This window comes from Octopus bimaculoides, chromosome 20 (genome assembly GCF_001194135.2).
Source record: "Octopus bimaculoides isolate UCB-OBI-ISO-001 chromosome 20, ASM119413v2, whole genome shotgun sequence".
Classification (NCBI taxonomy): domain Eukaryota; kingdom Metazoa; phylum Mollusca; class Cephalopoda; order Octopoda; family Octopodidae; genus Octopus; species Octopus bimaculoides.
The window spans coordinates 36,738,901-36,755,677 of record NC_069000.1 but is presented as its reverse complement, the minus strand read 5'-3'; the positions used below and the strand labels follow the sequence as shown (position 1 = coordinate 36,755,677).

At 36.3% G+C, this 16,777-nt stretch overlaps 1 protein-coding gene across 3 annotated transcripts; it reads left to right on the top strand.

Moving 5' to 3' along the window:
* Positions 1-223: 223 nt before the first annotated feature.
* LOC106873876 (protein FAM210A) lies at positions 224-15,868 on the top strand. Of its 3 annotated transcripts, XM_052974924.1 has the most exons (4): positions 224-305; positions 1,611-1,710; positions 12,013-12,328; positions 15,196-15,868. In XM_052974924.1, the coding sequence occupies exons 2-4, from the start codon at positions 1,614-1,616 to the stop codon at positions 15,539-15,541; spliced, it is 759 nt and encodes a 252-aa protein (XP_052830884.1). In that variant the 5' UTR covers positions 224-305; positions 1,611-1,613; the 3' UTR covers positions 15,542-15,868. The 3 variants fall into 3 exon arrangements, with proteins under 3 accessions (XP_052830884.1, XP_014776880.1, XP_014776881.1); XM_014921394.2 differs by lacking the exons at positions 224-305; positions 1,611-1,710 and adding an exon at positions 2,708-3,203; XM_014921395.2 differs by lacking the exons at positions 224-305; positions 1,611-1,710 and adding an exon at positions 4,036-4,192.
* Positions 15,869-16,777: the final 909 nt, after the last annotated feature.

Genomic DNA, 16,777 nt, shown 5'->3' with positions numbered 1-16,777 from the left:
CACTGGAGGGGCCATGGACAGAAAGTCAGATAGGGATAATGAGGAGGAACAAGGTGACAGAAATTCTTTATGAAGATGGAGCAGTTACCATGACTGTGTGTGTGTGTGTGTGTGTGTGTAAAGTTCAAGTGATTTATTATGCAATGAAAATGATTATGAATCATGTTGGTAAAGTGTAAATGATTTATTTCTAACATAAAAATATAAAAACAAAATTAACTTTCAGGGTAGTACAAAGATTCTACTCCATTTACAAAGATCTGGACATGTATCTCACTTTAACTTGGTGAATATTAAAGCAAAAGGTTGCCAATTTTTCTATCATCTTGGCCTAACAGCCCTTACTATTTGTTCTCACTGTTTTGTCTTGTTTTTACTGTCTTTGTCTTGTTCTCACTGTCCTGTTCTTGTTAACACTTTCACCCTCTGCAAAAAATTCCAAATTTCATTTAATTTGTTTTGCGGGAAGGACTGTTCCAACGAAGTCACGTATTGTCCTTGCCTTCGAAACGCGGAGTAGATGGAACAGGGACAACTGAAGAAGGGAAATATTCTTTATGTTGCATGTCTTGTTTCTTTGTTTGTTTTCGTTGTTCGAAAAAAGTTCGTTTTCTGTCTCCGTCTTTATGTTTTCGTTTCTCATTGTGTTTAACGTTTTTTTTTTTATGTCCTGTACCCATATATGTATGCATGTATACATATAGATGTAGGTATGTACATATATGTATTGATATATGCATATATTTATATATTATTTATATAAATATACATACATACATATACCTATCTACATACAATGTTTCTTTTGGGGATGGGGGTGGGGTGTCTCACAGAATGTTTATACTTCTATTTGCGTTCAAACAGAAAGAAAAGTAAATGAAAGTATATTAGTCAAGAATGTAAAGAATTGGAAGAAATACTGCTATCTGTTCTGGCTGATGTTTTAACAATTTTGCCTGCTTGCTACCTTGGAGTGGAGGCGCAATGGCCCAGTGGTTAGGGCATCGGACTCGCAGTCATAGGATCACGGTTTCGATTCCCAGACCGGGCATTGTGAGTGTTTATTGAACGAAAACACCTAAAGCTCCACGAGGCTCCGGCAGGGGATGGTGGCGAACCCTGCTGTACCCTTTCACCACAACTTTCTCTCACTCTTACTTCCTGTTTCTGTTGTGCCTGTAATTCAAAGGGTCAGCCTTGTCACATTGTGTCACGCTGAATATCCCCGAGAACTATGTTAAGGGTACACGTGTCTGTGGAGTGCTCAGCTACTTGCACGTTAATTTCACGAGCAGGCTGTTCCGTTGATCGGATCAACTGGAACCCTCGTCGTCGTAACCGACGGAGTGCCAACAACCTTGGAGTAAATTAATAATGCTTTCTTTATAAAGGATTCTAGCTATGACCCTGCCATCTTTGTTTCAACCATAGTGTACATAGGGTAACATAACTCAATGTAGCTTTTTTTTTAAAGAAGGTAACATGTAATTTGAGGGAGATTTGGCTACTACATCTGTTTGAGCAAATATATATATGTATATAAAGAAAGCATCCCAACAAAGATATTACCAATTTTGTTTTAAACATAATGTACCTACGAATACTTTCAGAGAATGATGTCACTAAGTGACGGAGAAAGGGGGAAAAGGATTGGACTGAAGGAGAAAAACTTAGGACCCAGAGGCGGTGAGTGGTGTTACTCAGTGTGGGGTGAGTAGCACACTCTTCATAATATCATTTTCAAATATCATTCATGTTATCATATTTTAATTTATTTTTCATATTCATTTTCATGTGTCATTCCTTATATATTTTATTTTTATATTTTTAATTGTTATATGTCCCCACATGTGTTGTAGTGTCCCCCTCTGTGTAATGCCTTTACGGCAATTTAAAAGAAGTGAAGAAACTTGCTTCCTAACCGCATGATTCCGGGTTCAGTCCCACCTTGGGCAAGTGTCTTCTACAGTAGCCTCCTGGCTGACCAAAACCTTGTAAGTGGATTTGATAGACGGAAACTGAAAGAAGCTTGTTATATATATATGTGTGCGCGTGTGTGTGGAGGCGTGTGGTTTAGTGGTTAGCATCATGATCGTAAGATTGTGGTTTCGATTCCTGGACCGGGGAACGCGTTGTGTTCTTGAGCAAAACACTTCATTTCACGTTGCTCCAGCTGGCAAAAATGAGTAACGATGCGATGGACTGGCGTCCCGTCCAGCTGGGGAACACATACGCCATTGAAACCGGGAAACCGGGCCCATGAGCCTGGCTAGGCTTTAAAAAGGCGCATTTATTATTTTTTTAATATATATTTATGTGTCTTTGTGTCTGTTTGTCCGCCCACCGTCGCTTGACAACCGATGTTGGTGTGTTTACGTCCCCGTAACTTGGAGGTTCGGCAAAAGGGACCGACAGAATAAGTACTAGGCTTACAAAGAATAAGTCCCGGGGTCGATTTCTTCGATTAAAAAGCGGTGGTCCAGCATGGCCGCAGTCAAACGACTGAAACAATTAAGAGAATATATACACATATATATATATAAAGCATTCCAACTATGGCTCTGTCATCTTTGTTTCAGGCATAGTTTATCTAAGGGTACATTATCCGAAGTATCCATTCTTTTAAAGAATGGTAGCATGTAATTTAAGGTAAATTTGGCTACTGTATCTAACAGCAAGAGCGACCGCTTCTAAATATAACTGTTTCTCTCTTTCTATCTTCCCGCGTGTTATAAGTGGTGGGCGAAAAAAAAAATGTAACTTCCGATCTGTCTGGAAAACATTTTTAAAGTCTCGCGCACTCATAAATATACTTCATTTGGTACATACTCCTCGTTCAGTTCTGCAGTCGGGATGGACAGCAGTAGTCACATCAATACCAAATGTTTTATAAATAACTGAATGAAACTGATGTCTCGATGTCTTATATCCGAAGTTATAGCGAAGCAGCAAAAGAGTAAAAGAACCGGTGGAACATAATAAGAAGCAGTTGATTTAAAATAAATAAGAGACCAATCTCGAAAGCATGATTTACCCCAGGATAGCATTTGGCTTGAATTTTGTTCATCGAATGAAACAGACATGCGTTAATAAGAATGTGGTTCAGTTGTGTGCACGCTGTAATTTCTTGAGTCATCATCGTCATATAGAGGAAAGGCATTTTATTTCATCATGGTCCAGAGTAAAGGTTAATGCTACTGAAGGTAAGCATATTTGTTAGTTGTTATACCACCAGTAATACTGGTTGCCCCTCATGCACTTTTGTAGGTATGCCATACATATATATGCATACATGGTATTACATACACAATTGTAGGTGTAGACTTGTGCACGTAATCCTATATATATATATATATAATAATATAATAATAATAATATTTATTAGGGATAAAATCCAAAATTTCAGGTAAAAACTCAATTAAAATCAATATATTAAAATTAAATTAAGTTTCACAGTATAAAAAATATATAAATATATAGTATTAGTATACACACACACACACACACACACATAAATATATTATACATTTGCAAGAATCGGGGTGACAGTGACTTCGAAGTTTCGGCCTGCTGGCCTTCCATAACAGTCCGAGTGGAAGAATAGCCGCTGGCCGAAACTTCGAAGTCACTGTAACCATTATTCTTGGAGATATATTCATACATAAATATGTAATCTGCAACAACAACTACAACAACAAAAAAGTATTGAATCATCCTTCAGTTTAATTGTTAATGTATAAAGCTGAGTCTAAGTGAAGGTGAACCCAATTACCATAATTCTATAGTCAATTTCGGGGTAGTTTAAAGATATAAGTACCAGCCAAGTTATTCAGATCGATTTAATCGAATGTTATCCTCTTACAACACGCTCCTCGTATGTTAGAAACCATTATATAACTAATATTTATCCACCCTCAGCAAGAATTATCATTTTTAACAAGAATCGTCATAGTAATAAGATAAATAAATATAAGAATGAACTCGTCTATATTTGTGTGTGTTACCATTTAGATATTTCTAGAAAGGAAAACATGAAGTTGCAAGTAATCTCCTTGATTATTCTCTCTATCAGCACTGTCTTCGCAGATTTATGATGAATCAAAGGCGTTTTAGCCGTGGCCATCACGCCTTGAATGTGTGTTTATATATATATGACACTATGGTCAAATGTATCTTCTTTTTAAGACGACAGGTATGTAATATGAGATTTAGCTGGCCAAAAGTGCCCATCACGCCTATATATATATATATATGACAGTATTGTAAAATGTGTCCTCTTTTTTTTTATTACGATGAGTTGTATGTAATTTGGGGTTTGGTTGTTATTTCTAGTAAATCGGGTCCAGTGCCGATGTATAATCAACAGAGCAGTTCCCAAACCCACACGGGTCGCGAACTTAAAATATTTTACTTTCTAAATATGTAACATTTCTATCGATTTGTTATACAATATACCCCCAACATTTACTACAAACAGTAAATGTTTTTTAAAAAGTCATAAAGTTGTGGAATATACAAAACGCGAGGAACCACATGGAAACGACCATGCTGGATTCCCCGAATATCTACAAAAATTGCTGAGCTATGCTATTTCATTGTTTATAAAATGTACCAAAATATAAACGGCAATTATGTTAGTTTAATTAGCCTTAGTTACCACAGATATGGGTAAATTTTCTGAAAATTTACCCAGATATGAACCCAAATTGGCACAAAGTATTTATACTTAACTCTATACCTGTGTGGAATCTTCGAATGTCGGCATAAAGGTGTGCTGTTTATATCTATGATCTATAATATAAATATATGATATGATATATATATAATAAAACTGTAATTAACTCTGATTAGTTTAATCAATCTTGGTAATCACTTAAGTAAAATGATGATTTGTAATTGCCACATATTCTTCTGTGGTCCGTTCTGTTTTCTCTACCTGAGGTTGTTTATGTACATATTTATTTAGCAACAGTTACCCCAAAACTGATGATTATTGCACCAAAAAAAGTATGAAATACTACAATTTATAAAATTTTAAAGAAGTTATTCTATTATATTGGAAAAAGTGTGACGAAGAATTATTGATTTGAAACAATAGATCGTGATAAAAGTTTGGGAACCGTTGACGGGGAATTGTTAACGAACTGGCTCTCTCTCTCTTGGGCTCGTTGCATTAACGTATATTCTTACTGTTACTACATATTTTTTTGCTTCATATTTTACATTTGGTAAGTTTCATTCAGGTGTACTGTTATATTCGGTCGGCAGAACTATGTACAGATAGATTTGTGAAATTAATGTGTCTAGTTTATTAATCAATACCCACCCCCGTTCGTGTGCCTGCTCGGCAGCAAGACAAGAGATTCAAATCGATTTATGATTTAAATTATGCCTTTGAATTAGTAAGTCAAAGCAAGTGAAGTAGAATGTACATTGCCTTTTGTAAACCATCAAAGACTTTGTTTAATTTGCTCATGAGCCCACGCCGGTGTGTGTAGCCATGTCACACCCGTTGTAGGATAAAAAACATTCCAGAGTATCACGAAACTCCTTGAACGTGGAAGGTTGTTTTTATTAGTATGCATATTAGACATATCCCTATTATACATAATTATATCTACCACTTATAATATAAAAACTGGGTTTTTTTGTTGCTATTTTTGGTGTTTTCTGAACAGTGACGTGCCCCCTTTGTATATATCAATGGCTGACATCTCTAATCGACGCTGTGTGAAGGTCGATGACTGCCTGACATATCTGAGTGGGTATATTGTGAATTCCAATGAATGATAGCTCTGTGAAAGGATTATGTGAGATGTTTGGGTAACATCTGTGCAATGAGACATAGTAAGGACGACAAAAAGAGACACAGGTAGACGCATTAGTTAGTTCAGAGGAGCAGGGATGGGAGCTTTATTATGACAATAAAAAGGTATGGGTAGATCTGTGGTGGTGATGGTTGAAGCATATTAACTGGGTCTTTCTCACAAATGAGCTTCCAGATGGTGTCTACATTGTTTTGTGTGTAACACTGGCTCATTTGTGATTAGTACTTATTTGACTTGGTAGGTGATCAGTAATTGATCTGAGCTGAAATATTATTTTCTGGTCTTGCAAAAAAATCATCATCATCACTTAACGACTATGTTCCATGCTGGCATGGGTTGACCTGGTTTGACAGGAACCGACAAGCTACAGAACTGCATCAGACTCCAGTATCTGCTTTGACATGATTTCTAGGACTGGATGCTCTTCCTAATGCCAATCACTTTTATGTGGAACCAGCACTATTAGTGAGATAAGACCCACTCAGCTGAGTGAGAAACAGTACGAAAGGATGTGAATTTATGTTAGGCCAAAGTATGATAGAAGGACTGGACAAGGTGTCTTGCTGTAGGGAATGTGGTTGCTCTAATCAGAAAAGGAACATGGTACTGAAGATGTGTCAAGGCAGGAAGGTGAGTAGAAGAGAAGAGACCTGGGTGGTTAATCTAAGTTTTTGTTTTGCAATTTTGCTACTGGGGTTTTATAATGTTGGCGTTAGGAAGGTCATCCAGCTGTAGAAACTCTGCCAAATCAGATTGGAGCCTGGTGCAGCCATCTGGTTCACCAGTCCTCAGTCAAATCGTCCAACCCATGCTAGCATGGAAAGCGAACGTTAAACGACGATGATGATGATAAGAGACTTTGAGTATTTTAGAATATGTGTTATTCATGAGTCAAGAGGAGACGAGAGACAAATCTTTATCCATGGTAGGTGTTGTGAGTTTGTCTTTGTGCTATTGATAATGGATTCTCCATTGGTTTTGATGATTTGTATTCAGTTGTTTTAATCCAGGGAACTACCTACTCATTAAATTAACAAGTGAGTGACTGAGTATTCCACAGACATGTGAGCCCTTAATGTATTTCTCAGGCCAAGCCAACATGACACAATATGCACTCAATTCATTTAATGGGCTTCCACACAGTTTCCATCTATCCAGTTTCCCTTGCGAGGCTTGGGTCGGCTCAGGGTCTGTCAAGAAACTATGTGGCAGGATTGAACCCCAAGACATCATAGCTGTGAAATGAATTCCTTTACCACCCAATCATGCATTCAATGAAGGTTGGATCAGGTTGTCTCTGAGTGGTTGTCCATTGCATGGTTGAAGGAAGATGAGGTGTGATGGCTGCAGGTGCTAAATCTGGTGAATAGGGCAGGTACAGAAGTGATACCTTGTTTTGTTTTTAGTGAGAAACTTATAAGTGAACAGAACCCAGTGGGAGGATGCATTGTCATCGTGTAGAATCCAATTCTTTGTGCTCCATGGATCTGGTCACTTTCACCAAATGTCCTCACTCAAATGCTTCAAAATATCATTGATTGTCCTCCAATGATCCTCATGCACAAGCTGATGAATTTTCACATTTCCAGGGGTGATATACAGGGCATGTCTTCTAGGGATATTCTTCTGCATTTGAAGTGTCCATGCCACTCAAAACATTGCATATGACCCATTGCCAAATCATGACAGGCTTACTGAAGCACACTCAATGTCTCTGTAACAAATATCCGTCGAATGTAAATAATGTATAGGACAGTCTAGTTCGAAGGCAAATAACTCTGGTCAGTTACTTTAGTGAATAGGTCTTATTGTGAATGTTGAATGGGTTGGTGTGCTATTAAGGGGGAGAATTATCTGCCATCCAATTAACATCAGGTGACCAAGCGGTTAGGGTATTCAACTCAGTCATAAGGTCCTGAGTTCAATACCTGGCAGCATGTTGTGTCCTTGTGCAAGACACTTTATTTCACGTTGTTCCAGTCAGTTCAGCTGGTAAAAGAGAGTTGTACGTGTAATTTCAAAGGGCCAACCATGCCACATTCTGTGTCATGCTGAATCTCTCTGAGAACTATGTCAAAGGTACATGTTTGTGACTTGCTCAGCCACTTGGGCGTTAATTTCCCCAGCAGGCTTTTCCTTTGATCAAATCAACTAGAACCCTTGTCGTAACCAATGGAGTACCAGTTTAAAAAATTTTTTTAACTAAATCTAATTAATGGGACCTTAATAGCCACTTGAAGCTTTGGAGACATTTAACTTTCTTCTTCACGTTTTCCTTATGAATGTCAAATGTCTTCTTCTACCCTTATCATGTCTCCACTTTATTACCAAATAAATCTGGAGGCTGTTCTTCATCTGAAGCACATAGAATTAAGTTTTCTATTCAAAGACACAGTGAGACGTACTGCAGATATGATTCTATGATAATTCAGATGTTCATTCTTACATATACTGCATTTTCTGGCTTACAAATTGATATAGTATATAGTGTAAAAATTCACACATCATTGCTATCTTTCCAAATCCTGCTGCGTTTTGCATAGAATTTTTGGTCCCCTAAAGTTGTTTTGATATATAAGTTGACCTGTGTTTTTCAGCTGAAAATTTTATTCTGAAAAAATTTGATTTGTATGCCAGAAAATAAAATATTCACTAGGCGAGCTGGCAGAAATGTTAGCACATCAGACAAAATGCTTAGCGGTATTTCATCTGCTGTTACGTCCTGAGTTCAAATTCCACCGAGGTTGACTTTGCATGTCATCCTTTCGGGGTCGATAAATTAAGTACCAGCTACGCACTGGGGTCAATGTAATCGACTTAACCCCCTTGTCTGTCCTTGTTTGTCCCCTCTATGTTTAGACCCTTGTGGGCAAAAAAGAAATAAGAAAAGAAAATATTCACTATCTTATCATTTAACCCTTTTGATACCTACCCGGCTGAAACCAGCTCTGGCTCTGAGTACAAATGTCTTATTTTCATAAGTTTTGAATAAAAATCTTCCACCAAACCTTAGTCACAATTTATGTTCCTAACACTAGCTGAATGGTAACTAAGTTATTTTACTAAATTCTTTGTTATATTTAAAGTTATTGAAAGAAATACAGAGCATCTCAAAATAAATACAGTAACGAAAGGGTTAACTTCATTCTTGATCACTTTCTTGTACGCATGCATGCACACACATATACATAAACTCCCCCTCTCTCTGTACCTATATATAGGCTCAAGCATAGTTGTGTGGTTAACAAGCTCACTTTGCAATCATATGGTTTTGAGTTCCATCTCATTGCACAGCACCCATATTGTCTTCTGCTATAGTTCCAGGCAAACCAATGCCTTCTGAGGGAATGTCTTCAATGGAAACTGTGGAAGTCCATCATATTTACATATCTGTGTGTGCTTGTCACACATCTCTCCAACAGTTTGACAGCTGCTGTTGGTTTGTTTACATCCCTATAAACAATTGTCAAAAGAGACCAACAGAATAAGTACCAGACTTCAAAAAATCCCTTCAAAACATAAGTACTGGGGTTGGTTTGTTCGACTAAATCCCTTCAAGGTAGTGCCCCTGCATGGCCAGTCAAACGATTGAGACAAGTAAAAGAAAAAAATTGCAAACAAAAGGAAACAAACAAAAAGTACATTTCCAGAAAACTATTTCACATGTTTAACTTGATACATCACAAACAGCTGAACTATTCTTTGCTCTCAGTAATGAAGTTATATGTATGTATGTATGTATATATATATATATATATATATATATATATATATATATATACACACATACACACATACACATATGTGTATGTGTATATCTCTATCTATCTATCTATATATATATATATATATATATCTATATATATCAAGTTGGCTATTCGCAATTTAGAACCGATAGGCATCAAGTACAGTCATCACCAAAGTGACGGAGGGTGCTAGTGAACACCAGCATTGCTAGAAATAACAGTGAAAACAACTCTTAGCCATGTGAGAGCACTTTTCCAATGGCTGACAATAGAGACAGGCTCTCTCCTTACGACAAGTGAGATGGACTCATATCAGCACTGATTTCAGATTTAGTCAACTTTCATCATTGATCCATTACTCCGTTGCCAAGGGTTAAAGAACCTAAGTCATCCTGTCAGCCTTATAGAGAATACGATAGGAAACAGCAACTGATTTCAAAAATACAGACTGATAAATATATATATATATATATCATCATCATCATCATCGTTTAACGTCCGCTTTCCATGCTAGCATGGGTTGGACGATTTGACTGAGGACTGGTGAAACCGGATGGCAACACCAGGCTCCAATCTAATTTGGCAGAGTTTCTACAGCTGGATGCCCTTCCTAACGCCAAGGATTATCAATTTATTAATTTATTGATAAATTAATAATTAATAATTTTTACCAAGCTCTTCGGTATGTAAACACCATTATCGGTGAAGAACTTATTTAAAAGTTCTTATATATTTATAAATAACATAATTAAGGGATCAGCAACAGTTGCTTCACCACATTTCCTCATCAGATATGAATTTGCAACTGGAATATCATACTGATGAGGAAATGAAGGGTTTTTCTCTTCTAAGCCAGAAACGCGTCTATGATTAACTACGACTGGTTAGGTTTGTTATTTTTTCTTCTTGTTTTGCCTTTGTGAGTTACAAGTAATGCTATCTGTTGGAGTTTCAGCACTTTAGCTGCTATTTCTGAACTTCAGTATGTGGTGAAGCAACTGTTGTTGATCCCTTAATTGTGGATATTCTATATTGTAAGAATGCCATAATACTGCAGTATTAATCTTAGGAAGAGATTTCATACAAACATATAGTGCTGAGAAGCACGAAAGTGTCTGTAGCAGACTGTGGCTCTTTTACAGTATATCCATGTTAAGTATCATACTGATTGCTATTTGGAACTAAAACTGCTTCTCTTGCTAATAATGGGTTTTTGCTCAACCTGCCAGATATTTGTGAAACCAGTGATTTGTTAATCACTGTTTTTTTCTATATCAGTAAACACAAAATTTGTCCAGGCATGCAGTTGGTAGTGGATACTTGCTTTTAATGATGCACAACTGTGCAGAAATCCTGGGATCTAGCAATTCCACTGCCACCATTGCTGACCACTTTTCATCTGCTACAGATACTTCTGTATCATTGCTTTTTAGGACTACTTATTTACACGAGATGTTTTCACAAAATAAATGATGCAATATTCTGGCTTTCGTACAGTATATCCATGTTAAATAAGCTGTATAGATTGCTGTCCAAAAGTAACATTGCTTCTGTTGCAAATAACGAATTTATATATATGTATCACAGTTTGCTTGAAGCATTGTAGTAAAGAAGTTGAATAATAAATGAAAAGTGAATGAGAAAAGCTTTTAGCAATGTTGATGCATATATATATTTATAATAACAATAATTAAATTATTGTACACTGTTGTGTCGATGTCTCCAAGCGAAGAAGTAGGATCGCCCAAGACATATAAATAGAGGTAGTCTAGCCATGGTAGAGGAGTTGGTAGAGCTGTTGAGTAGCAGTTGTGTAGCGGTTGAGTAGAGATCATCCAAAGGTGCTAGAGAGCAATAGCTTGAGACATAACATATACAGTGCTCAGGTACAACTCATTGGAAAAAGTAGCCAGAGGTGCATGAACAAACAGTACATAGAATAATAGACATGAAGTAAACTGTGAATGAGTTATTAAAGGCTGGGGATATCTGGTGTACTGTTGTCAAATTTCAGGAAGGAAGTTTTGAAGAGTGCAATGTCCCGACAGCCAACTGCTGATGTGGGTAGTTTATTCCATGCTTCAGCAATTCTGAGCATGAAAAATGTTTCCGAAAGTCATGGGTGCTGTGTTGCTTTTTTTAAATTTTATTTTGTAAGCATGTCCACAAGTGTTAGATATATGAAATTCAAACATATGCCCAAAGTTGTCGTCAAAAAGATGGTGGATAATCTTGTGGGTGTCTGCCAAGTCAGTTGGCAGACATCAGAGCTTTAATGTGTCCATGACAAGGCAAGCAAGATGAAAGTTCATGAATCAAAGTTCAAGACAACCAGAAATCCAAAGAGGACTCAATACCAGTTTAAAGATAAATGTAGAACAAAGAAACTCTGTGCTAATTCAATCACTCATCTCCTCTTCAATTTTCTTTCTTTTCAGCCAACAGGCAGTTATTTTTCTCTTCCTACAATCATCTCCAATTAATACCAGGGCCCAAATATGGAAGACAAAATAACTTTAACTTAACAAATCAGTTGGTACCATCTGCATATTGTCGAAATTTCCGAACAAATTCCTTTCACAAGACCAGCAGGGTTCAGCGTAATGGAGAAGATATCGACAAGGAAACTCCAAAGGGTTTATCCATTTTTCAACGATTCAAACAAGCCTATAAACAGCATGGCAAAGTTCTCATTGGAGTCCATCTTGCCACGTCTGCTGTCTGGTTTGGTTCCTTCTATTATCTCACTATAACGTAAGTTGTTCATATTTTTATTTTTTTAAATTATACTCTTTTAATTCTTTTGTCTATTTCAATAATTGGATGACAAATTCCAAGAATTTACACTTAATTACAATAAGCCTAGTACAAGAACTGTTTTCAGCACTCGTTTTATCAATCTCTATCAAATGGTTGGGCCAACCTTATTTAGAAACACACAAAGATATACCACATGGTTTTGGGGTCAGTCCCCTACTGCGTGGCACCTTAAGTAAGTATCTTCTACTATTGACCTCAGCCAACCAAAGCCACGTGAACAGATTTGGTACACAGAAACTGAAAGAAGCCTGCTGTGTATGTGTGTGTTTGTGTCTTTATCTTGACATTGCATGATTATTGTAAACCAGTGGTTCTCAACCGGAGTCCATATGGCTCTTGGGGATCCATATAAGATGTTGCTAAAATTTATCTGCAATAAACTGCTAAAATTTATCTGCAATAAACTGCTTATATTTCTACAATACACAGAATGTTTTAATTTTTTTTTTTTGTATACAATTCCCAATAATATTTAATTCTAAAAATATAATAGGTTTTTTTTTTAAATATGAAATGGTTATGTAGGTACATCCAAGTAAAATAGGAATGAAAAGAGTCCATAAGCAAAAAAACGATTGAGAACCATTGCTATAAACCAGGAGCTCTCAACCATTTTTTATTTATAAACCCCTTTGATTATTATTTTAGTCTCGTGGACCCCACTCCCCTATAGCCATTTGATATTTAAAAACTAGTTTTATAGAAATTTCTTTCAAAATTCCTATTTTGTTTATAATACGTTCACTTGACAATTTGACAAGACATTTTTTAGAAATGGCAGCTAAATCTCCCTCGAATCACACCCTTACTGTTTGAAAAGAGGGAAGACCACTGTGGGCAATACAATCCCTGATATGAAAAAAGGACTTTCTCAGCATTACTAGAATACCTTTAATTACAGGTATACTAGATAAGACCTAACTTGGGCTAAACAACAATTACTGAGTTCACTTAATATTTTATAAATAGCTTTACCAAGTTTCTTTTGACAGTCACTTCGATCATAATAATTAAGACTATATCTGGACGAAGGGGCGTTAACTCTTACTGTGCTGATGAAATTTTTGCTGATGATGCAATATGCTAATAACATGCAAATCAGTTCTTGTGACCTCTTTCTGTTAAATAAAATGTGTGTACTACGTCATGTGTGTAAGTTCCTGTGTCTCATGTGCATATGCGTAGAACCGAGTACACTCAGCTCTTGCGCAGCAAAGGTTACTCAAGTTGAGGATCATTGCTTAAGCCCTCTAACTTCTCATGGAATTTTTCCAACGTAGGAATAGTACCAGAACGTCTTTTGATATTTCTGGTTTCACCAATAATAATGGTTTCCAATTATGGCACAATGCCAATAATATTGAGGGAAAGGGAGTGACTTGATTACCCCCCTCCCCCGCCAGTGCTCAACTAGTGCTTATTTTATCGACCCCAAAAGGATGAAAGGCAAAGTTGATCTTGGCAGAACTTGAACTTAGAATGTAAAACTAGAAAAAGTGCTGCTAAGCATTTTGTCTGGTGTGCTAACAATTCTGCCATCTCGGCACCAAGTGTTCTTGTTGTTTAACCCTAGGTCATTCCCAAATGAGCAGACTTACAACCAAAGTCGTTCCATCTATGAACTCTCCATCTCTTTAGTAGCATCCATGATTACTTTGTAAAAAGTGTCCTTTCCTTTAAGACAGTAGTTTGAAGAAATTTATCTGCTATTTCTTGCAAATTGAGTAACCATGTAAATGCTCCTTTGGGGGCTTGTAACAATGCTATTTGTAATCTGTTATACAATTAGATCATCTGCAGGAACTCTCATATACATATGCATGGAACCGAGTGTCTTCTTTCTTAGAAATAGTCCCAAATAGCTGTGTAGTAATTCCTGTAACAAGCAGAAATTTGTGTTTTTTTTTTTTAACACTATACATCTACAAATGAAATGTGAAGGCACATGGCTCAGTGGTTAGAGCATTGGGCTTGCAATCATGAGGTAGTGAGTTTGATTCTTGGATCAGGCTGTGTGTTGTGTTCTTGAGAAGACACTTTATTTTACATTGCAACTGGCACCCATTACACTCTCAGAGTGGTTGTCAGTAGGAAGGGCATCCAGTCGTAGATACCTTGCCAAATCAGACTGGAATTTGATGCAGCCTGGTCACACTGTCTAACGCATGCCAGCTCGGACAACAGACATTAAATGATGATGATGATATATGTGTGTGTTTGGGTCTCCTTGTCTTGATATCATGTGACTGTTATAAATGTGTGTCGTTCATCTCCAGTATCCCGTAGGAACATATCCAGCCATGGGGAAACATTGCTTTGCTTGGAAACAACAGGAAGAGCATTTGACCATAGAAAATCTGATCATCATCATCATCATCATCATACATCCATTTTCCATGCTAGTATGGGTTGGATAGTTTAACAAGGGGCTTGCAAGCCAGAGAGCTATACCAGACCCCAATTATCTGTTTTGGCTTTCTACAGTTGGATGCCCTTCCTAACACCAACCACTTTACAGAGTGTACTGGGTGCTTTTTACTTGGTACCAGCACAGGAGCTTTTTGCTTGGTGCCAGCCTGTTCAAGCATGGAAAGATGGATGTTAAAACAACAATGGTGATGATATCTACTTCAGATTATTGGAGTTATGTGTATTTGTTTTAGTGTACACTGATATGTTTTATATATATATAATATTTTCTATTCTCTAGCATTTTGTTTACAAAACAATTGATAGATAAATACCTCCCTCTCAAAACATGGAAAGAGTTTGTTTAATTTTATTTATTTTGTTTGTTCCAGTGGTTTTGACATAATTCCTGTCCTTGAAAGACTAAATGTAAGTGAGACGATAATTAGCCAGTTCAAAAAATCCGGCATTGGAAATATAGCTGTTGCATATTTAATGTACAAACTTGCCACACCTGCCCGATACACGGTGACTTTAGCAGGAACAAACCTGGCCATCCGATATTTCAAGAAAACTGGACGCATGAAACCAGTGCCGGATGAGGCAAAATTCAAAAGACTTTATTCTGACAGTAAGCTGTATTTAAATGCTCGCAGAAAACAACTAAAGAAGAGTAGGTTGCTAAAAATGAAGAAAAGATTTCTGAAACTCAAAAAATTGAGAAAAAAACGATTTTAGCAATTTTATAAAAAGATTTTTAAAAAAAATTTCTTTTCTTTTTTTTCAAGTTATTTCATTAGTTGACTTATAAATTAATTAACTGTGGTAAATTTGAGATTGCCATAGTTTTTTGTTTTATTTGCTGTGATCTATAAGAACAAATTTTTTTAAAACAATAGCAAAACAAGACAAACAATAATTCCGTTATAGGATTTTTTGGTCTGTGATTCCATGAGGAACAATGCTATGCATTTGTAGAATACTGACAGAAAGAACTTGCAATACATAGTTGTTGTTTTTTTGTTTTTTTTAGTTACAAATAAATACTATTTTCCATTAATAAAATGCTTTTTTTCAGTTTTTGTTATTGGTTTGCTCTGAAGGATAAAATTTTATTTATGAGCCAGATAACATTATGAAGAGGTTTCATGGTTACAGTTTGTAATGATAACATTGGTTTGAAATTGTTTGGCGCTAATGGAATGATGGCTGACTGCTGCATTCCTATAAAAATTGTTTACAAGGTCATCATATTTCTTTGAAAATTGTTTACTTTTAACTGGCGTCATACAAATGGAGACTTCATACTAGTATAATGGAATTCATGATTATTCAGAAAATTACTGTACTTAACAGTATACAAGACAGATTTTCTTTTTTTTTTTTTTTTTTTTTTTTTTTTTTTTTTTTTTGATGTAAAAAAAAAAATGCTCTGCTTCTAATGCAGCCAAATTACAGGTGAGGGATTAAGTGTTTTAAGGAGTTGGATAAGCAAATGTCTGCTACAATACAATGCCTGCAAGTTGATGAATACCACCTGTTCCCCTCCATTTTCTTATTGCTATATAAATTAATGGTAAAATATCTTTTTACTCATGCCCATTTATTGCACTTGGTAATACAAAGAAAAAACACTAGTGTAATAATAATTGGTTATTCTTCCAGCAGTATATTGGATAGATATTATCCTTTAGTGGGTTGGATTCATAACCCCTAACTTTCTTGGATTTATATATATATATATATATATATATATATATATACACATCCAAAATCTGGAACGATTTCATAAACAGAAACTTTGATTATGATCAAATGGTAGGACTATGTCAATAACTGTACAGTCCTTGGATGGGTCAAAGCTAACACCATTGAGACCATCAACAGCAAACACTGCCTCGGATGAACAGCATCAGATTTCCACGCCAAATCCCCTACTGTGAACTCAACACTGGCAAGAGACCACATGACACT

What these genes read in the sequence shown, in the direction of transcription:
- LOC106873876 (XM_014921394.2), top strand. Translation starts at nt 3,026, where the DNA reads ATGATTTACCCCAGGATAGCATTTGGCTTGAATTTTGTTCATCGAATG. An exon ending in AAAGGTTAATGCTACTGAAG is followed by an intron (nt 3,204 to 12,012) that starts GTAAGCATATTT and finishes CTTTCTTTTCAG; the next exon opens with CCAACAGGCAGTTATTTTTC. An exon ending in TTCTATTATCTCACTATAAC is followed by an intron (nt 12,329 to 15,195) that starts GTAAGTTGTTCA and finishes TGTTTGTTCCAG; the next exon opens with TGGTTTTGACATAATTCCTG.